This window comes from Lissotriton vulgaris, chromosome 2_1 (genome assembly GCF_964263255.1).
Source record: "Lissotriton vulgaris chromosome 2_1, aLisVul1.2, whole genome shotgun sequence".
Lineage (NCBI taxonomy): Eukaryota > Metazoa > Chordata > Amphibia > Caudata > Salamandridae > Lissotriton > Lissotriton vulgaris.
In genome coordinates this window covers 574,190,685-574,213,585 of record NC_141687.1, presented here as the reverse complement: position 1 = coordinate 574,213,585, position 22,901 = coordinate 574,190,685, and the positions used below count along the sequence as shown (strand labels likewise).

General features: G+C 47.8%; 1 protein-coding gene across 1 annotated transcript in view; it reads right to left on the bottom strand.

Moving 5' to 3' along the window:
* Window positions 1-22,901, bottom strand: part of VWC2L (von Willebrand factor C domain containing 2 like) — a 558,431-nt gene that overhangs the window by 509,971 nt on the left and 25,559 nt on the right. Inside the window, exon 2 of the mRNA XM_086958627.1 lies at window positions 2,579-3,028. Within this exon, the coding sequence (XP_086814753.1) occupies window positions 2,579-2,968 (390 nt within the window). The 5' untranslated portion in view covers window positions 2,969-3,028. The remainder of the gene's footprint in view (window positions 1-2,578; window positions 3,029-22,901) is intronic.

The following is a 22,901-nucleotide window of genomic DNA, read 5'->3' as shown; positions in this document are numbered from 1 at the left end:
TAAATTACTGCACTGTCACATCATTGTGCAAATATATTGGCTTTGCTTTCAAGCTTGATGTGGGAAAACAAGGCAATTGTAAAAAATCTGGCTTCCAGTTTGATCTTTCGATTCAATTATGCTCCAATTGTTTCTACACTGTGTATTAATGTTTAAACTAGAAGCCTGATCTCCCATCTATACCACTTTTGACAATCACAGAGCAGTCTGTGTGAAAATATTGTTTGCGATAGTAATGTGACTTCACGTAGTACTGCGTTAAGTAATTGAGTCTCCAACGCTTGAAATGGAGCACTACATAAGAGTATTCTCACCCTACATGACACTGTGCTAAGCAATTGAGGTCTCCCATAAACAGGTGTATTGAGCTACTGAGGCCTCAATCATTCACAGTGTGGTTTTAAGTTATATAGGCGTTTCATGAAGTGATGCCTAGTTCTAGAGGCTTCATCTCATCTGTGCTATTGTGTAAGCCCTAACTGTAATAATGCGGCCTGCTGTGTTAGGTGTTTCATGTCATTTGTTGTTATGGCGTCCTGGGGTATTGAGGCTTCATTGTGGGTATTGTGGTACGCCATTGAGGACACATATGAAGTATTGTTTGAAGGTACCGAGGGCTCACGTGCGCATGGAGTCAGTAGTATGCAAAGTTTCAGAAGTCTCGCCTGAAGTATTGCCCAGTTCTGAAGACCTCGCCCCTTGTGTGGTGTTGTCTGCGGTTCTGTAGGCTTTCTTTGGCCTTCTTTGGTACTCCGTTCTGGAACCCTGGGATACTGTGACAAGTTCTCACATCCTTTTCCAGAACATCATGTCTTTTTCTGGATCCCTTTTCTCAAAAGGTTTAAAACCAGTCTCAATACTCTCAGTAGACTGCATAACTCATAAACACTTCCAAGAGAAGCTCAAGAACCTGAACGTGTACACACAGGAGAGGAGAGCTGGAAGGGCTGGGGACTAGGGTGAAGATGCCCAATTCTTAGCACTGGTGACGATATTATACAATTAGATACTCTTCCTACCAGTTCAACTTAAACTATTTACTTTCAAATCAGCTGCACGAGCAGTCCATCTTTAGACCTATGTTGCTTATTTCTGTTCAAAATCAAGCACATTCTTACATCGTACTCTCTACTAGTGTTGATGGGATTGGTACTGAACGATATTTAACGGTGTATTTTGCTGATATATATGTATATATTGTTTCATTGTTTTACAGTGTTGTCCCTGAGGAAGGGACAAATAAGTCCTGAAATGCGTTGGACTTGAGACATCCACGTTGTTTATTGTATAAAATTCGCAGCCGAAAAAATAGTTTATGTCCTATGAATGTTACCATTATTATTACTGTTTGATTAACTGAGCATTATGGTGATGATGCTGTTTTGAATTTGTTAAAAATTTTTTGAGTAAAACACGTTGCAGAAAACTGACTAAAATTCAGTGAATTAATTTTTGGCTATTATGTTGTATAGATTTTGGTGAACAACGTTTATAGTTGTGTGTGTTTGAGTCCAGCAGGCAGGGTAGCAGGCTGGCCCCCCCTTATACAAATCCGTAAAGGGCGCATGCGCGGTAAAAGTACAGATATTGAAATAGCGCTGCTACAGGTAGAGACTAAGGTGTCTAGAGCAGGGCACAAGTCCTAAAAAAAGAAGTTGGGGGGCGCTGACGTCACAACAGGAAGTGACATCACGAAAGGTGGCTTGCACCATTAGACTCATTGCTTCCCCTTGCTCACCGCTTACATGCGATTGCATCAGAGAAGTCAGCCCGTGAGCAGCGTTCTGAATGAGCTCCGATCTCGCCCTAGAGATACCAAAGAGTGAATGTGTGGCTCTATTTGCTCCAGTTATCAAGCTCTCCTGGTAAAATAAGTGGGGGGACGCCGTCCACCCGCGTGGTATCCCGACTCGAGCCCGGGTCTAGAGTGAGTGGAGGAGTGAGCCCGAGGTACCATTAGAAAGTCTCTCTCACAAAAAAAGGGCATAGATTCAATGAGCCAATTCCTAGAAAAAGTGAAGGGGTCGAAAACAGTACATGTGTTCCCAATGAACAGTAACAAACGCCTGAAAGGGAGAGCGAAGCAGTGGAAGATGCAGACAGAGGCATGGAGGGGCTGAAGGGCCTAGAGGCCTTCTCTGACAACCCTTGTTGTGTGCCCGCTGCTGTCACAACTTCTGCTGCAGCAACAAGCAGAAATGAATACGTGTTTTTGGATGGCATGCCACGCATCACTATCCAAACCTTTCACCCATCACCGCAGACAAGCGCACTCTTTCTTATTGTCATGTCTTATTCTGGCGCAGTGGCTAGTGACCCCTGCTGCCAATGTGCCCCGTGTCACGCGGGGCACCATCAGCTGATCCTGGCCTGCACACCCTATCACACACATTGCTTCATTTGTGGGCGCAAATGTACGCGGGTGAAATGAAAAGTTCTAGAATACAAGGTGAGGTCAGTTGCAGAGCTAGGCTCAGCTGACAGTGCCAGAGGTGACGTGAGCCCCCCAAACCATGTCATATGCACAGGGTTAATTACATTTCAGAAATAAGCAAACAGTGTGTTTTCAAAGGTGTACCTTGAACTCCTCCAAGATTTTGTAGCTTTTCCCATGGTATTCACAAAAGTTTTTCACCTCCTTGCACTCGGGGCAGCAGCCATTGTGTTCCACCTTGGTGCACTTGGGATGAATCCTCGGGCACTCGGGCTGGTCGCAGACCGGCCCGTCCTCCGTGCAGATACACGGACAGTTGGAGTGGCCCGGGAAGAAGCGCTCGGACAGTTTGTACACGAAGCCGCTGTCGTCCACGCAGCCTTTCCCCCGGTAGTCGTCGAAGGTCAGGTTGTCGTTGCTGGAGGTCTGCTCGGCTTCGTCCGCAGGGTAGTCCTCGTGGCTGACGGAAGCGGGGGCGGCGGAAGCTGCAACGGCCAAGAGAAGTATGCAGGCCTCATAGATGTGCCGAGCCATCCCCCAACCCGGAGCCCGCTGGACACCTCCAGACCTCACACAGAAGCGGCGGCCCTCATCCTGCGGGGAAGAACCGGGAGAAACATGGGGAAATGTTACCAGGAGGGATAATCGCAAGACTCTGACACCCCTATTGCCCAATGGCAAAATAAGACCACCCATACCACAAAAAGCCCTGCAGCCAACCCATAACCACCCACATTTAAGCAAACAACCCCCAAAAAGCAAGAACCTGGTACCCTAATGCTAAAGTGACCCGTAAGCAAGAACATTCCGATACATCTCGTGGAATAACTAAAGCACAGATTGTTGGAGTTATTTCTGTCAAGAACCTAGTCGAATGGAAATATCCCAAATTCTAAGTAACATGAAATATTTTTGCACGCTTTCAGTCTAAGCAGTGTTACGCAGTTTAAATGTGCCAGCGTGTTGTTCTATAAAATTGCAAAATAATATACATTTTATCACTGCCTTCCACATTCTAAGTAATGAGGTAGGAGCTCTAAAAAGGGAACGCAAATGTAGTTCTAGCGGAAAGGCCCTGCTTGGTTTTCAGCACACTACGATGTCAACCTCAATAGTATTTTTTTTCCATCCCATATTCAAAAGTATTTAATGTTCGACAAATCACTTAATATTCCTTTTTTTAAAGTAGCTAAAAACGTAAAATGCTCCAGCCCCACTTTCAATTTTTTTTCCAATGTAGGAGGGTTCAGGGAGTGGGTTCTCTCCTGGGTTCTCTCCCTGAGGAAAGATTTCAGGCAAAACTGCAAGTTGTGAGGCAGGTTTGAATAGATGTTGATGAAAAATTCGATAGAAGTGAAGACTGCTTGCTGAGTCTGGGCTTTTCTCAGGGTGTGAGGCGGTCATATCCTCAAGAAAAGTTTGAACAAATGCACCAAATCGTGCAATTCATATGAAAACTGAAATAAACGGTTTTCAAAGTAATAGGGCTTAAAGCGGGTCCTGAAACGCCATTCATGGACTATCTCAATACTTTGATGATGCGCTGAACAAGTCTCCTCGTCCCTCAGTATGCGGGGGGAACTTGGGTTCATCCCAAGGAACCTTGACAAAAATAGTAGAAAATGGAAAGTTTTTCAGTATAAGCTTACTAAAAAATGGCCTGAGAAGACATGAGTTTTGCAAGTCATTCATCTAGTTTGGGAACATAATGTTATAAGTCCTCCTGTCATTTTGCTTCAGTTTTCCCTTCCATCTCCTTTCATAGCCCCATACTGACCCTTCAAGGTTGATATTCAGTTATAGAATGACTGACAATTTACTTCTAACAGCGAACTTGACAAAAATAACTTACGCATATCTCATACTTTCAGTTAGGAGGTAGCAGAGCTATCCCTCGCGTGTAAAACAGATATCATAGGCTCCGGCATTAAATCGACCATGCAAGTTTAGAAAGCTGACATACTCATAAGGTTGTGCTAATCATTTTGTTATAAAATATTTATCAATATAGATATGATGCAAGTGATGTATATGAAATAACACTTGTAGCAGGTGCTCTTTACACCAAGGAAATATCATAAACAAAAAATTTATCCAACTCAGCATAAAATATCCCTTAAATAATCACCTAAGATTTCCACATTATGCCAATGAAAGCGACTTTTTGCCAATGTTGGCCACCATAATACCAAGAATGACCATGCCCTGCTGATATGGGCCTATGCTTGGCCCACCAGAAGACCCTGGAAGTACACAGTATGCGAATAATGATTACTGGAAGGTCCCCAAATGTGTACAATGCACAGAATATGTCACAGAGGGGAACAGCATGCCCGAGTGGTCTCTAACAGTACTAAGAATTTACACACTATGTCAACGAGGTAATCCTTATGCCAGAGCCACCTTAGTAGCCAAAAGTCCCAAAGTATACAAAGCAGAGTAATATTATTGAAATGCTGGGAACGAAATGGCATGTTAGATATCAGTGAACTGAATTATCCTCAGGTTAATCATTCCCTTCTATCTCTCTCAAGGAGGGGAATTGTCCTTTCTTTGCAAAAGGGCATACATTCCAAGAAGTAATTTGTTCTTGAAATGCAGAAGGTATTGGTGCAAAGTTAATTTTGCAAAATGCGTAACATTGCAAAATTAATTGTGCATATCATTTAGTGCTGAGAGTATTGAGAGTCTGGTTGTCATACTCGGAAATTAGAGTTTAGTATTCTGCTTTATTTTGGAGTAACGTACTTGAGGTGTGTGTTTGGTTGTTCTAATAAGAGGAAGGTAGGTGTACTGCAGGAGGTGCTATGTTGGTGTTGTGATGTTTTCCTCATGTTGTTTCTTACTTTCCTTCCCACTTTCTTTAGCCTGTATTTCTATTTTCTTCTGTTAGTTTCTCCCACTTTCTCTTTATCGAGTATAGACTATACTCCCTCCAATCCTTCCTTTCTTCTTTCCATCTATCTTTCCTTCAGTCATTTCATATTTCCTTTTATACTTCCATCGTTCCATTTATTTTTCTCATACTTACCACCAACTTTCCTTCAGTTTCAACGTTCCTTCCATTTTGCTATTGTTCCTTAATCCTTCAGTCCTTCCTGTTTTCTTCAGTGTTCCCAATCTTGCCTTCACTCTTTCCGTACATCCCAACACTGATCCCTTCTTCCTTTCCACAGTGAGATCCTTCCTTACATCAATCCTTCTATTATTCCATAATGCCATATATCCACCATTCCATGCTTCCTTCCATCGTTTACTCCATCCTTCCATTTTTACATCCTTCTCTACATCTTGCGTTCCATCATTCCATTGTTCCTTTGCATCATAACATCCTTCGGTCTATATTTCTATAGTTCCTGCCCTAATTCCATCCTTATTCTACTGTTCTATCTTTCCTGCCATCATCTCATCTTCCCATCTATCTATCCTTTAATTGCTCCATCCCTTGTTTCATCCCACATTCCATTGTTCCATCCATTCTTCTTTTTGCCTCGCATCTGTCCATTTTTCCGTCCTTCCTTAGTAATATTTCAATCTTTCCTTCCTTTTTCCCTCCATCACTTGATCTTTCTTTCCATCATTCCATTTTTCCTTCCTACGTTGCCCTTCTATCATTCATTTATCCTGTCAATTGTCCTTCCTTTGATCCTTTTGTTCACTTTCTTTGTCCTTTCCTTTTAACATTCAGCTATCCTATTCTTCCAAACCCCCAACCCTCCATCGGTGCATCTTCTTTTAACCCTCCTTTCTATTCGTCCAGCAATTTTTATTCCACCATTCCACATCTCATTCCTTCCTTCCATATGTACTTTCATCTCCTGTCTTCCATCTTCACTTTCATCTCCCCCATTTTACTTTTACCCCCTTGCTTCCCTCATTTCATCTTTACTTTCATCTCCTCCTTTCCTTCCTTTGTTTGGTGCTCTCTCTACATTTGACTCGCTGGCTTATTTTTCTCCATTTCATAAGGTTCTTCCCCCACCTCTGCTATGTTTTCCTCTTGCAGTGTGACTTATTAGCTTCTCCCTGGAGTCCTGTGAGTCACACATCAGAGCTTAGAGGGGTTACAAAAGCCGACTCCATGAAACCAGTGCTACCAATTCTACAGCTAAAGGGTGAAGGCACATTGCTCTTTACAGCCAGGAGCAGAAGTAATTCAAAAATAAGCTGAACAGCACTATTAAACTCAATAAAAGACCGTGGATATATGTACATTGAGCTCTGCGAGCCATCGACGATCAGAAAAGAGCGAGGACAACTTTTAGGCATAAAGCACTTTACTAACAGCGTATGACAGAATTCTGCAGAGACTACGTCAAAAGCAACTGCTAATAACCCTGCGTAGGGTGTGAAATCTAACAGTAAACAGCCGCCAAACACATCTACGTTGTGTCTAAGAACCAACACGGGCACACACGCAACTACCTATACGTTCAATGTTAAATGTTAAATGTCAAGGGGCAGATTTATGTTAACTGGCGCATCCCCAGGGATGCGCCAGTTAATGTGTGCCACAGTGCGCCACAGCTCCGCCACCCATGGTGCGCCGCATTTACAATGGGGCAAAAACGGCACAGGTGCGTGACACATCTGTGCCGTAAAGGTGGCGCATTGCTGGAGTTGCGTCGCAAGCGCGACGCAGCTCCAGCAAGGCTCGGGGGTAGGCCCAACTTCACAATGCTGCGTCAAGACCTACGCCTGCTTCAAGCAGGCGCAGGGTTTTGACGCAGCATTGGCCTGAAAGTGACTGAGTGAAATCTCATAGATTTCACTCAGCCACTTTCAGGAGGCGTTCCTGCACAGGAACGCCCCCCACCTGCGCAGGAACGCCTCCTTATGGCGCAGGGCTTTACAACATGACGCATCTCCTAGATGCGTCACATTGTAAATAGGGCGCATTATTTGCGCCGCCGTTGCGTCAAATAAAGTGAGGCAATTGCGGCGCAAAGAGGCGCAAGGGCCTCATAAATCTGCCCCTAAATGTTTTATTGGCGACTGAAGAAATGCTGGGCACACACAAATGTAAAACGTGTAATCCCACTAGCACGCCTGTATAACTGCCTATTCGTTATATGTCACATCTCTTTATATTTTTGTATTGTTAAAATACCAATAAAAATAATATTTAAAAAAAAGTAAATGTAGCAATAAACTTATGAGCTGTGGTGCACATTCTAAGTGGCAGATTTACTTCACACTTTGCTGCAGGTTTGCTTAACAAATGTGACACAAACTGGCGCAACATATGAATTGGGATTTCCTTTCCAGTGTAAAACTTGTTTTGTGCTGGAAAGTAGCCAAAGTAAGGCAAAGTAGCACATTGTGCTACTTTGCATCAAGGCAGCCTACTATAGCTGAGACGTGGCTGCTCCCGTGCAGCCATCTATGGTTTTAACGCAAAGTCATCTTGACCAAAAACATATGCCTCCTTGCGGCGAGGTAACATTGGAGAAAAGTTGTATTTTCTCCAAACCTTTCCAACTTTGAATGTGGGCTGTAATGTACAGCACACATACAAACTTGGGAACGTTTTAAACTATGCTTAGTATAGTATTTTGAACTGGAATGGTGTACTTCTAGTACTAAACAGATGCTAGACATCACACCTACACACTGGTGCGGGGGTATTTGTTTAGCACAAGGCTGCTAATGTGTGACATTGCAGGGGGAGAGAGATACAGCACCATGTCTGTGTATATATGCTAATGTTCTCCTCCCTCCATTTCATGCAACTTTTCTTGCTGAACCCATTTGCATGAAAGATATGTAAATTTGTCCCCAGGTGTCAGAATTGACTCTGAATAGTGTTCTTACGTTCTTAAAAAGACAAACGAATCAGGGAGCAGCAAATTAGAAGCTTATCCATGCAGTATTTTTGAAGGTTTTAGTGCACAAGGGTATAGCCTTGACCACCTCTCATCGGTGTTGCCTTCCTCTTTCTGCCACTCACTTCTCAGTAATAAAAATGAAGGAAGGACAACATCTCGAAATAAAAATGCTTTCAGTGAAACATTCAATAACAAAATGTAAATATTGGAACTTATTTCAGTGAAATGTCTGCACAGTGTCTTTGATGTGTATATGGTATACATACTAAACATACATATTAGAAATGTTTACCAAACATTTGTCGCTAATAAAAAGTAATTCTTTCGAAAAAAAATTCACTTCCTGCAGCAGTGGACATTAATGGGTGTCATCCACAGATGGCCTTCTCCTACCTCTGATAGGTTTCCATTAGTCATTTGCTCATAGCTCTACTTAGGGGTGAATTATAGCCCTTTCCCTCCTCTTTTAAAACAAAGAGGGCAGCTAGGAGCTCTTGCAAGCGGATAGCCAAGCACTTCGGTCTCAGCATTTTTCGTTTCCCTGAAACCATTTCTTTCCTACTGAAGGCTGCGGAAGAGTCCACAGGGCATTCACTGCAAGAGAAATCACCTCTTTTTGTCTTCAAGGCCAGGGAAAAAAAAAGGAGAAGTGCTTTATAATTCTTCAAATATATCTTGTTGTGGTTCCTCAGGTAATTCAAGGTCCAGCCTCCAAGCAAAACAGCGAGACGACTCCAACATGAAAGGATTCTGGGAAGAAAGAGGTTTGTGCATTCTTGAACTGCTGGCCATGGCTCAAGGGGATGCGAAAATAATTCTTCCATACCTCCTTGCTGAATCACATTCAATCTTTGCCAGTCCAGTAATAGTTTTTATTAACCCATTACAGAAACATAGTCTCCCTTACCATTGAAGTGAACTGCCTGTTTCTAGCCCTGGCCTTTTCTAAGGCGTTTCCTTGGCATGCATGTGCATGCAGCCCAGTGTACAGTTCACTGGAGTGTACCACTGAATACCGACACTAACAATACCAAGGTGCAGGAATATCGAGCGACGAAAGGTAAGTGCATATAGAGAAGTATAGATTTACTATTCCTAACTTCACATATATGTACTTTGAATAAATATGTACCATTTAGGTGCATATAAATGCAATTAGGTATAGAAAATCTAGACATACCGGTTGATAGTTTAGTTTTGATATTCTATCCTCCATATTGTGTCCTGGCGATGGGATTTCGATATTCGGGGGCACGCCGGCTCACTGGAGTGGCGCGTTTTGGTGAGATAATGTAACTGGGACACCTGTGGACAGTGATACCTGTACGTTTTCCTCTGACGCAGTGAATAATACACGGTATCCATCCTGCAAGATGCCTGGGTAGAAATGATTCTGGAGGCGGCATCGTCGGATATTGTACATTTCTGAATCCATAAAGCTCGGCCCTTGAATCCCCCTCGAGTCAACTACAAAATGTTTACATTCTCGTAAAATGACCTTCGTGAATTCAGAGTTTTAGTAATTTTCCTGCTGCTAATGAGCGCCCCATTAAGAAACATATGTACTTGTCATATATGGTATTTTGAAAATGCATCCAGAATTTCAGAATTCCTTGCTATTCTCCTTTCCAGCCTATTCCAGAGTAATTATGCAGAGTATGCAGAATTTAATTGCAAGCCACATAATTTACTGTGGAGAGTGAATTTGACCATTCTACCCAAGTATAGTCTAAAATTAGAATCCCAACATTGTTAAGCCCCAAAGAACCCCATAATTAAGATCCCAGTGTGCCAGTTTTTAATTATTTCTGACCCTGAAAAGCCTGCACAACAAAGAATAAAAGGGCACTCATGTGCTGCTCTTGATGTGGTTACTGTAGAGGAGCCGGCACAGCCACACTCTTCCCTAGAGGGATGGCACTGCACAGGTACTGATGCATCAGTGCCACTAGGTGCCAGTCTGTGAATTGCACTATGTTGTTGAAAAGGAGCAGCTGTCTTCATGAATACCGCGGTAAACAGAGGCAACAAGGCCAGACGGAGGATGGTGGCTGGCAGTTGGGGTCTTTATCATCTCCACTGGTCCCAATGATACACCACTGACTTGTAAGGCTAAATGACAAGCTGCAAGACACTGCCAAGGATAGAGTGGACTGTATTGCCCACAAGCCCAGAGTGCGAAGGAGGGGCAGCAGTTTGTGACAGTCGGCACAGCTGAATTTGGTTTCCCTGCCCACAGCGCTGGATGCGTATGACCCTGCCAAGAAGAGGGAAGGACTGTATTGCTCACAGATGAGGAGGGGATGCAGACTCACACCGGTCAGGCGCTACTTAAATTGGGTTCCCTGCCAACCTGGCGGGATGCACACAGGACCTGTGCCCAGGCAAGGACCAGGCTAACCCTGGGCCCATCTGTGCCCCTCATCGCCTACAGTAGCTGGACTGGGCCACCTCCCTGTGTCCTCTCTTGCGGATCATGGCAGATACTTTTTCACTTGGTTGTTTGTTTCTCACCTTTCTGAAGGATGGGTAAAAGTGAGACTGCTCCAAATAACCCCTCTCCCATGCCCCAAGAACTTTGACGAGTGATGGGTTTTTGGCAAATGCTGTGGGGTCATTTCCAAGGAGATAGAACTTGGGGAAAGCCCCCTTTCCTTGACTGAGGATAGTCTCCCTTCTCGGTCTCTGACCTCGACTCCACTCCTGGGTAACTCCTCACCTTGCCCTTCACCGGCCGAACCTGAGACTTCTACTTTGGCCGTTGCGATCCCCTACCATCTACCGTGTCTAATTCAGAGACACAAACTATAGGTAACCCATAGCAGGGCTTGAACTCTATGGATCATCTGGTCGATTTATTCAGGGCAAAGCTCGACTTCTTACTAAGTCCAAACTTGATTCCATCAGTTGAAGGCTGGTGACTTTTGAAGCTAGATTGAAAAAACCTCTTGAGTGTGATGGAGTGAAGTCTACCAACTCTGCCTTACCTGGGCAGGATAAACCAGGAAGCTGTGCTAACCCTTCTTTTATCACTGGTTGGTCTTTAAACTCTGCAGCAGATGGCAGTGTTTCTGCTGTGGGAACCTCCCGCAGAGGATGGCCCTCGAAGGGATGGGAATACTGCCTACTCCAGTTGGGGTGCTTTGCTAGGTAGCAACCAGTCACAGCAATTGGGGGAAGGAGTGCTTCAAACTTGAAAGGGGGAACCGTACTGCACCTGCCGCCAAAATCATGTCCGTATGTGATCGTTTTAACCAGGGTCCCAGCGCTGACACCGGAGTCTGTTGAAATTCTACTTAACTAAAAAACAAGGCAACCCATTAGCTTACCCTTGATACAAATGTTTCTGTCTGTCTCCCCGGTTAGCCTGATTTAAGATCATCCTTGATTGCTCTATAACAAGCATTGACACAAGAAGTAGGGTTTTATAAGACGTTCTATTTAAAATGGTCATCCAATTTCGGGATATTTGTTGTGAATTTTTATAATAATGATTTTTCCGCTAGGAACAATAAGAATTATACTGCCCTTTTTTTCTTTTATTGATACCTTCCTTGTACACCACACCCTTGCTTAAAGAAGACAATTTTAATTTGTTGGTAGAAGGAGATTTCAATGCAAAGCTGGGGATTACCTTGTGTCTCTCCGAGTTACAACCCTTTGAAATACCCTGATGTCTATACTCTTGTCAGAACCGAGATGCCAGGCGTGCCATGCTCTTTCCGATGCTTGTCAATCATAACTTATGTAATGCTCCAGAGTCCTTTGACCATGGCACTGTCAATGCAACATAGTTACTAGAAGAGGTCAGCACTCAACCATAAACTATATTTTTGACACATGAAACCTGTCTACTAGAATTGTTGATGGTGGAGTAATTTCAAATGCATTTAGTGATCGCAACCCCCTCCAACTCTCTATCAGCCATCCTGTGAAAGGCAAAAGAGGGGGTAATGAGGGAACCTTACTGATAGCGGTCAAGGATAGCCTGAGCAGATGAGTTTGGAGGCATGCTGACATCACACAAGTTTTTGCCAGGGTCATGGTTGGTAACCAGATTAAAATATTAAACTGCCTCTTCTTAGAAGTTGACATACAAATAGTAGTAGGCTCCTTTGTGTCCCTGAGATCTGCCAAGGAAATGGTTGTTATGAAAAAGGTCATGGCTACTGATCTGGGCGCCACTCACTGGTTCAATAAAGCATGGAGGTCAACTTGTAGGAAATAACATTTTTCTTTGAGAAAATCTCCAAGTGTTTGTTAGACCTCCCAATTTGATTCTTCTGTCCAGTTTTCCTCCTCTTTCTCTGCAGGAACTGGAAGTCCTCCTGGTTAAGACCAGGTCGGGGTTGTAGGAGAGTAGGGTCTGCAATCCTATGATCACCCAGATTTTTTGCTTTTGTTTCACTGGTTTACGACTTTCTCTGGCTGTGGGCCTGCTAATCAGACCCACAGCCTGGCTGTTCTCTTTCTAAATTACGACATGTACCCTAGGTGCATTTACCAATTGGTACTGGGCCACCTTATCAGACCCTGTAACTCAGGGCATAGGTGTACCCAGGGCCGCCAGGAGCTGCAGCATGGATTATGCCACCCCTGGCTGGCCGCCTAAATTTGACACAACTGGCTGCATGACAGCTGGGGCGAAGTCGTGTAAGCACACTTTGCTTTAGATATAGTAGCCCTATATCTAACCATACAATGGACACTCGAGTTCCTATCAGTCACTCCTATGGCAGGCCTTGACAATCCTGAAGGCAGAGTGCATGGGCTCGTGTGAGCTAGGCTCTGGCCCGAGCCGAGCCGGTTGCAGCTTGCGGAACCAAGACCCAATGGCTGTTCCATGATAACGCGTGCCCCATCGGTAACTTCGGTGTCGCGTTATCAAGGCATGTCGAGTAAGGTGTCATACGAATCGGGATGCTGCCCTCTCACCAACCCTGGCGACGAGGTTAGCATTCCGCCCTTCTAGAGGGACACGACATGTACGTAACTGTGAACCCCGGTTAAAGTTAACTAAAGCCTCAGCTCCACAAAATGGATGCTGCCACCACAGACACGAGTCTGACCTCCTGCTGCTGGGAGTCCTTCCAGCGGGGAGAGCTTGGACAAAGGGTTTCCTGTCAAGGGCGGTGTTCGCACCGTCCCAGACAGGGTTTGTGTATTCTGGGTAGGTAGGGCTTTTGCGAGAAGGTGACTGCGGAGTGGCACCCCGGTGCTCACTACGCATCTGCCGGTCAGAACCAGCTCCAGGGGCACCAGCCCTGGCCTGGGGAAAGTCCGGCAGGGGGAGAGGGGTGTAACTACCCCCCTTCCTAGTCCCACCCTTAGGGCAGGACCTAGTCATGTACCCACCCCTTTCTTTAGAATAAAGGCCGGAGCGGGGACCCTTCCAAATTAGATCATCTTTGAATCAAGAATACTTTCTACGAAAGGACTTCAAGACTCTTCTCAAGATTTCTCCCTTGTGACTAAGGAGTAGTCACCCTGCATCAGCGGGCACCAACTAAGAACTCTGCGGTTTGCTGCAAGTCCTTCCTCAAGGATCCGACGGCCCAGCTCGACGAGAACCGGCTTCCCTGGCACCTCTGACCTCTACCCACGTCATCAGCTCAGCTGTGATCTGTGGGTGCGACGAGACCTCGAGGGACCAGCCATCATCAGAACCTGCACGCTCTTAAACCAGCACGACCATCGAAGCAATTCCCTGGTGAGTGCTCTGGGGTCCGAGAAGCCCCGACCCTGAGCCGCTCCAGCACCGAAGTGCAGTCTCCCAGCATCTCCACGATCTGCGTGGGGCCCTTCTGCTCGCTGCTCAGCGCGTTGTCTGGTCACTAGCCGCTGGCTTGTGCCCTTCTGTGACGACATCCGAGAATCATCACTGCTGGTCTGGTTGCTCCAGACTGGCCCTTGCTTCCATCCTTGCGAGAAGCACCCCGGACCCTCCTGGTCCACTCAAGACGCCATCTTAGGCCCATCCCGTGGCCCCGAGATTTGCCAAGGCTTGTTGCCCCATCCTGGGCCCAGCGACGCCGACAGCATCAGCCTTCGTGGGACAGCTCGCACCTCCACCGTGGTCGCCGACAACGCCTCCTGGTCCGTGAGACTGCAGAGCCTAGCGTCGCCCACTCACCTGGTCGAGGTGACGGCCAACCGGTGCCTTCCTGGTACCCTCCGACTACTGGCTAGTAGTACGAACTTGGTCCCCTCTGCTTTCAGGTATCATCGATCTCTGATCCAGGCTTGGATCTCTACGAACTATTCATCACTGGTCGCCGGCCAGCAACTCCTTTTCTTCCGGCTCCTGGCTCGTCAGCGAAGACCCCGACGCCTGTAAGACTTGTGCAGCCGCAGCCCTCGTGGCTAGGTAACTCGGCATTTCGGTGCCTGCATAGCCTCTTTACTCTAGGGTCCCGAGTCCCTCGCTTCCGACTTGCCTTATCGGGTCCGCCCGAGACCTTAAACTTTCCGTGTCCTCGGACACTTGTTTTAATTGTGCACTTGAAGTATTTTCCTAAGAGATTTGGTTTGTGCTTAGTACCCTGTCCTCATAAAGAGTACAGGGCTGTTGTGATTCTTAATAAATATCCTGTTTATTTTCATAACACTTGTGTGGTGTCCTTTCACTTGGTGTTCGAGGGGTACATGTGTGGTAAACAGCTGGCTTAACGCGCCCTCTCGAGTCTTTAGCCTTAGACTGCTCGTATCCACGCTACTAGGATAGCTGGTCTATAAGGTTGACTTACAACCAAACACCATAAGGGTCGCTGGAACGATACATAGCGGTCGCTAGAATAGCGAACGTTGCATATCGGGCCAACTTCTCACATTGGTGAGCAGCGGTTGGGATTTGAGCTTGCTGTTGTTTTACCACACGTATCCTAAGAATATCTTGTTGAAAGATCGCATAAGTACTGTTAGTACATATAACTAAAGCTTAGAATACTCTGAGTTCTACTGAACCAGCTGTTGTAGCTCCTCAAGGCTTAGCACACCTTGGCTGCAACTCTTAGCAAGGGAACAGTAGGGAAACACATAGTGTAGGTAGGTGCATCACTTACGCCACACTAGAAGCAGTATGTCGGACAAAGGAGGAAACTCTGAGTCTCCCCTTGTGTCAGTTGACCCTCCACAGGTCATCCCTTCAAGATATACTGCGCTTAACTTCCATGAGTTACGACAAGTATGTACCTCTAGGAAGATTAAGCAAGGGGCTAACCCCACCACCTCCTTTCTGATTGGTCTCCTCGAGACTTATGATGCCAGAAAGGCTGAGAAGCTTCTTAGCCATTCTAATCCAGAAGGAGACATGCCTCCCCTCGAGGGAACCCGAGACGATCCTGACCTCATCCACCTCGCAACTGAGAACGAAGATGGGGAGGAAGATGAGGATGAGGATCTCTCTGGGGATGAGGCAGATAAGGGACAGGTAGAAGTCGTCAGACTAAGCAGGTCCAACTTAAGCAAACATGATAGCGGTACTGGGGGACCCCTGGGGCCACTATCAGGTCAGCTTAACATTGGGAATGGACGAGCCAGATCTCTGTCGAGAGGCTCTGGCAGATCCCTTCAAACCAATGGCTCTCACAACTCGTCTCAGAGAGGGATGACGTCCCCTCAGAGGAGAGTGTACGAAGCTAAGGAAAGGGCAGCTAATCTAAGGATCGAAAGGGAAGAACTTGCCCTGGCCAAAGAGAGGCTTGCCTTTGCAAGAGAGCAACAGTTAAGTGGGGAAGTCCCCACTGGTGGCAGCAATGTACCTAGCAATAGGGAAAAGAGTTTCGATACGAAACACCTTGGGAAGATAGTGCCCCCCTTTAAACAAGGGGACGACATCCACAAATGGATTACTGCTTTGGAGAGGGCCTGCACTGTGCAGGGCGTTCCCCAGAGTCAGTGGGCAGCTATCTTGTGGCTCTCCTTTGAAGGAAAAGGAAGAGACAAGCTCCTCACCACAAGGGTAGAGGATGCGAACGATTACCAAGTCTTGAAAAATACACTCGTTGAAGGGTTCGGCCTAACCACTGAGCAGTACAGGGTGCTGTTCAGGGATACCCAGAAAACGCAGTCTCAAGATTGGTCTGATTTTGTCGATTGTGCCACTAAGGCTTTTGAGGGCTGGTTACTGGGCAGTAAGGTTACTGATTACAAAGGATTGTATAATTTGATGATGAGAGAACAAATTTTAAACAATTGTCAGAACCAGTTGTTGCATCAGCATCTTGTCGACTCGGATCTGACCTCTCCCCAAGAATTGGGAAAGAAGGCAGACAGATGGGTTCGCACGAGAGTTAAACAGAACCAGGGCCAGAATCAAGGTGGTCAGAAGAAAGCAGACCAGAAGGGTAAAGATTCTAAGGGGGAACAAAATGACCAGAAGTCTTCGACAGGTCCCCAACAACCCAAAGAGGGTGGGGGTCAGGCTCCCCAAAAGAAGAAAGAAGGCCAATCCAAAAGATGGTGCCAGTACTGTAAAAGTAAATCTCACTGGTTTAGTGAGTGCACCAAGAAAGGAGGAGGGCAGACTCCTGCCACTGCAGCCCCTAAGGCACCTGTGCCCCCTAGTACAGTCAGCAGTGGTAGTGCGCCTCCCAAGGGTTTAGTAGGGTTAACCCTGGGTTCTGAGGGGCGTGACAACCTAGTTGGCACACTCACTCAGGCTGTCCTTGTCAGTACAGGGGACGCGGACGTGTCCCCTGACATAAGTCCCAATACCTTGGGCAAATACCGACAGACGCCTTTCATAAATGGAAAGATGGCTCAGGCCTATAGGGACACTTGTGCCAGCGTCACCATGGTGACGCCTAACTTTGTGGACCCTGGACAGATCATGCCAGGTACGGAATTCCTGGTGACCAATGCAAGCAATGTCACTACCAATCACAGTATGGCAATTGTAGCTTTCTCCTGGGGAGGGGTAACTGGCCAAAAGAAGGTTGTAGTTAGTCCAGACCTCCCAGTGGATTGTTTGTTGGGCAATGATTTGGAGTCGTCACAATGGTCAGAAGTGGAGCACCGGACTCACATGGAAATGTTAGGCTTGCCAGCACATGTGTTCGCTGTGACCAGGTCACAGGTCAGGAAATGCCCCACTGAACAGGTGCTGGATCCTGGAACAGCGGACCAGACACCTCCCAAGAAAAAGAGCGGTAGGGTTAAGGCTGCGCCTTCCCCCTTGCCCCAGGTCGTGGATCAAGTCTCAGAGGAGGCTGACCTACAGGAACTGAGGGAAACTGAGCCTAGGGAGTTCGAACTTGATCAAGTTGAATTCCTGGGTTCAGGGGGACCCTCAAGGGAAGACCTGGGGAAGGACCAGTTAGACTGCTCTTCTCTTGAACCCCTCAGACAGCAGGCTGCTGCTGAGGCTGCTGGGAACGCCACAGGTACCCACAAGGTATACTGGGAAGATGGACTCCTGTACACTGAGTCAAGAGACCCCAAGCCTGGCATGACCAGGAGGCTGGTTGTACCCTTGTCTCAGCGTGGTTTCCTACTTACCTTGGCCCACGAGATTCCCTTAGCAGGTCACTTAGGCCAGACGAAAACGTGGGACCGGCTTGTCTCACACTTTCACTGGCCTCATATGAACGTAGATACCAAGGAGTTTTGCCGCTCCTGTGTCACTTGCCAAGCCAGTGGTAAGTCAGGTGGCACGACAAAGGCCCCCCTTATACCAATGCCTGTGGTGGGGGTGCCCTTTGAACGGGTGGGGATCGACATCGTCGGTCCCATGGAACCACCGACAGCATCAGGGCACAAGTTTATACTGGTGGTAGTGGATCATGCCACCAGGTATCCTGAAGCTATTCCCCTTAGGACCACTACAGCACCTGTTGTGGCAAGAGCCCTAGTTGGAGTATTCTCCAGAGTGGGCTTCCCTAAGGAGGTCGTCTCCGACAGAGGTGCAAACTTTATGTCGAGCTACTTAACTGCTATGTGGAAGGAATGTGGTGTCAACTACAAGTTCACTACACCCTATCATCCACAATGCAATGGGCTTGTTGAGAGATTCAACAGGACCCTTAAAGGGATGATTCATGGACTACCTGAAAAGCTTCGGCGTAGATGGGACGTCCTGATCCCCTGCCTCTTGTTCGCCTACAGAGAAGTCCCACAGAAGGGGGTTGGCTACAGCCCTTTTGAACTTTTGTACGGGCATCCTGTAAGAGGACCCCTGTGTTTGGTGAAGGAAGGATGGGAGAGACCTCTCAAAAAGCCTGCAGCCAACATAGTGGACTATGTGCTTGGCCTCCGCTCGCGGATGGCTGAATACATGGAGAAGGCATCTGAAAACCTTAAGGCCAGCCAAGAACTCCAGAAAGCTTGGCATGACCAAAAGGCTGTCTTGACTGTTTACCAGCCCGGACAGAAGGTGTGGGTGTTGGAGCCAGTGGCCCCAGCAGCACTCAAGGACAAATGGTCCGGGCCCTACACCATCCTGGAGAAAAAGGGAGAGGTCACCTACCTGGTCGACCTGGGAACTCCCCGGAGCCCCCACAGGGTGCTTCATGTCAACAGGCTCAAGGCATATGTCGACAGGAAGGACATGAGTTTGCTCATGGCCCTAGATGAGGGACAGGAGGAGGAGAGTGACCCTCTCCCCGACCTGCTCACTCAGAATCCTGACGATGGATCGGTAGATGGTGTTGTCTTTTGTGGCAGCCTCTCCGAACATCAACAGAGAGACTGTAAACAGGTTCTTCAGTCTTTCAGACATATGTTTTCTCTAACACCCAGTCAGACCGATTGGTGCACCCATGAGGTTGACACTGGTGACAGCTTGCCCGTCAAGAGTAAAATCTACCGGCAGCCTGATCGCGTTAGAGACTGCATCAAGAGTGAAGTGCAGAAAATGTTGGAGCTGGGAGTCATTGAACCCTCGGACAGCCCTTGGGCTAGTCCCGTGGTTCTAGTGCCGAAACCTCACACCCAGGGTGGTAAGAGAGAGATGAGGTTTTGCGTAGACTACAGGGGTCTCAATGCAGTCACTAAGACTGACGCCCACCCAATACCAAGGGCAGACGAGCTTATCGATAGATTGGCTTCGGCCAACTACTTAAGTACGTTTGACCTGACAGCTGGGTATTGGCAAATCAGGTTAGCTGAGGACGCCAAGCCTAAAACAGCATTTTCAACCCCTGGTGGGCATTATCAGTTCGTGGTGATGCCCTTTGGTCTGAAAAATGCACCTGCCACCTTCCAAAGGTTGGTGAATCAAGTCCTTACTGGGCTGGATGACTTCTGTGCGGCGTATCTTGACGATATTGCTGTCTTTAGCTCCACCTGGGAGGATCACCTGGTCCACCTGCGGAAAGCGTTAGAGGCTCTGCAAGCAGCAGGCCTCACTATCAAGGCCACCAAGTGCCAGATAGGGCAGACACAGGTTGTATACCTGGGCCACCTTGTAGGTGGAGGCCAGGTTCAGCCACTGGAGAGCAAGATACAGTCAATCAGGGACTGGGCTCCTCCAACCACCCAGACTCAGGTTCGAGCTTTCTTGGGCCTGACTGGATACTACCGGAAGTTTGTCAGGAGCTATGGTTCCATCGTGACACCATTAAACGAACTGACAAGCAAGAAAATGCCAAAAAAGGTTCAGTGGACAGCGAGCTGTCAAAAAGCATTCGATGACCTAAAGCAGGCCATGTGCACGGCGCCTATCCTCAAGAGTCCGGACTACTCCAAACCATTCATTGTCCAAACAGATGCTTCTGAGTTGGGTGTGGGAGCTGTTCTTTCTCAACTGAATTTTGATGGACAAGACCAGCCCATTGCTTTTATAAGCAGAAGGCTGACCCCTAGAGAGAAGAATTGGTCAGCTATTGAGAGGGAGGCCTTTGCTGTGGTTTGGGCCCTGAAGAAGCTGAGGCCATACTTGTTTGGCACTCACTTCAAGATTCAGACCGACCATAAGCCCCTCTTGTGGCTAAATCAGATGAAGGGTGAAAACCCCAAACTGCTAAGGTGGTCCATTTCCCTACAGGGGATGGACTTTACAGTGGAACATAGACCTGGTACTGATCATGGCAATGCCGATGGGCTCTCCAGATATTTCCACTTAGAACAAGAAGACTCACCTGGTCAAGGTTAGCTTATTGTTCCGACGTTTGGGGGGGGGTCATGTAGGAGAGTAGGGTCTGCAATCCTATGATCACCCAGATTTTTTGCTTTTGTTTCACTGGTTTACGACTTTCTCTGGCTGTGGGCCTGCTAATCAGACCCACAGCCTGGCTGTTCTCTTTCTAAATTACGACATGTACCCTAGGTGCATTTACCAATTGGTACTGGGCCACCTTATCAGACCCTGTAACTCAGGGCATAGGTGTACCCAGGGCCGCCAGGAGCTGCAGCATGGATTATGCCACCCCTGGCTGGCCGCCTAAATTTGACACAACTGGCTGCATGACAGCTGGGGCGAAGTCGTGTAAGCACACTTTGCTTTAGATATAGTAGCCCTATATCTAACCATACAATGGACACTCGAGTTCCTATCAGTCACTCCTATGGCAGGCCTTGACAATCCTGAAGGCAGAGTGCATGGGCTCGTGTGAGCTAGGCTCTGGCCCGAGCCGAGCCGGTTGCAGCTTGCGGAACCAAGACCCAATGGCTGTTCCATGATAACGCGTGCCCCATCGGTAACTTCGGTGTCGCGTTATCAAGGCATGTCGAGTAAGGTGTCATACGAATCGGGATGCTGCCCTCTCACCAACCCTGGCGACGAGGTTAGCATTCCGCCCTTCTAGAGGGACACGACATGTACGTAACTGTGAACCCCGGTTAAAGTTAACTAAAGCCTCAGCTCCACAAAATGGATGCTGCCACCACAGACACGAGTCTGACCTCCTGCTGCTGGGAGTCCTTCCAGCGGGGAGAGCTTGGACAAAGGGTTTCCTGTCAAGGGCGGTGTTCGCACCGTCCCAGACAGGGTTTGTGTATTCTGGGTAGGTAGGGCTTTTGCGAGAAGGTGACTGCGGAGTGGCACCCCGGTGCTCACTACGCATCTGCCGGTCAGAACCAGTTCCAGGGGCACCAGCCCTGGCCTGGAGAAAGTCCGGCAGGGGGAGAGGGGTGTAACTACCCCCCTTCCTGGTCCCACCCTTAGGGCAGGACCTAGTCATGTACCCACCCCTTTCTTTAGAATAAAGGCCGGAGCGGGGACCCTTCCAAATTAGATCATCTTTGAATCAAGAATACTTTCTACGAAAGGACTTCAAGACTCTTCTCAAGATTTCTCCCTTGTGACTAAGGAGTAGTCACCCTGCATCAGCGGGCACCAACTAAGAACTCTGCGGTTTGCTGCAAGTCCTTCCTCAAGGATCCGACGGCCCAGCTCGACGAGAACCGGCTTCCCTGGCACCTCTGACCTCTACCCACGTCATCAGCTCAGCTGTGATCTGTGGGTGCGACGAGACCTCGAGGGACCGGCCATCATCAGAACCTGCACGCTCTTAAACCAGCACGACCATCGAAGCAATTCCCTGGTGAGTGCTCTGGGGTCCGAGAAGCCCCGACCCTGAGCCGCTCCAGCACCGAAGTGCAGTCTCCCAGCATCTCCACGATCTGCGTGGGGCCCTTCTGCTCGCTGCTCAGCGCGTTGTCTGGTCACTAGCCGCTGGCTTGTGCCCTTCTGTGACGACATCCGAGAATCATCACTGCTGGTCTGGTTGCTCCAGACTGGCCCTTGCTTCCATCCTTGCGAGAAGCACCCCGCACCCTCCTGGTCCACTCAAGACGCCATCTTAGGCCCATCCCGTGGCCCCGAGATTTGCCAAGGCTTGTTGCCCCATCCTGGGCCCAGCGACGCCGACAGCATCAGCCTTCGTGGGACAGCTCGCACCTCCACCGTGGTCGCCGACAACGCCTCCTGGTCCGTGAGACTGCAGAGCCTAGCGTCGCCCACTCACCTGGTCGAGGTGACGGCCAACCGGTGCCTTCCTGGTACCCTCCGACTACTGGCTAGTAGTACGAACTTGGTCCCCTCTGCTTTCAGGTATCATCGATCTCTGATCCAGGCTTGGATCTCTACGAACTATTCATCACTGGTCGCCGGCCAGCAACTCCTTTTCTTCCGGCTCCTGGCTCGTCAGCGAAGACCCCGACGCCTGTAAGACTTGTGCAGCCGCAGCCCTCGTGGCTAGGTAACTCGGCATTTCGGTGCCTGCATAGCCTCTTTACTCTAGGGTCCCGAGTCCCTCGCTTCCGACTTGCCTTATCGGGTCCGCCCGAGACCTTAAACTTTCCGTGTCCTCGGACACTTGTTTTAATTGTGCACTTGAAGTATTTTCCTAAGAGATTTGGTTTGTGCTTAGTACCCTGTCCTCATAAAGAGTACAGGGCTGTTGTGATTCTTAATAAATATCCTGTTTATTTTCATAACACTTGTGTGGTGTCCTTTCACTTGGTGTTCGAGGGGTACATGTGTGGTAAACAGCTGGCTTAACGCGCCCTCTCGAGTCTTTAGCCTTAGACTGCTCGTATCCACGCTACTAGGATAGCTGGTCTATAAGGTTGACTTACAACCAAACACCATAAGGGTCGCTGGAACGATACATAGCGGTCGCTAGAATAGCGAACGTTGCATATCGGGCCAACTTCTCACAGGGGTCACCCCTTGACCCCTGCCCTCTCAATCTCCTTAA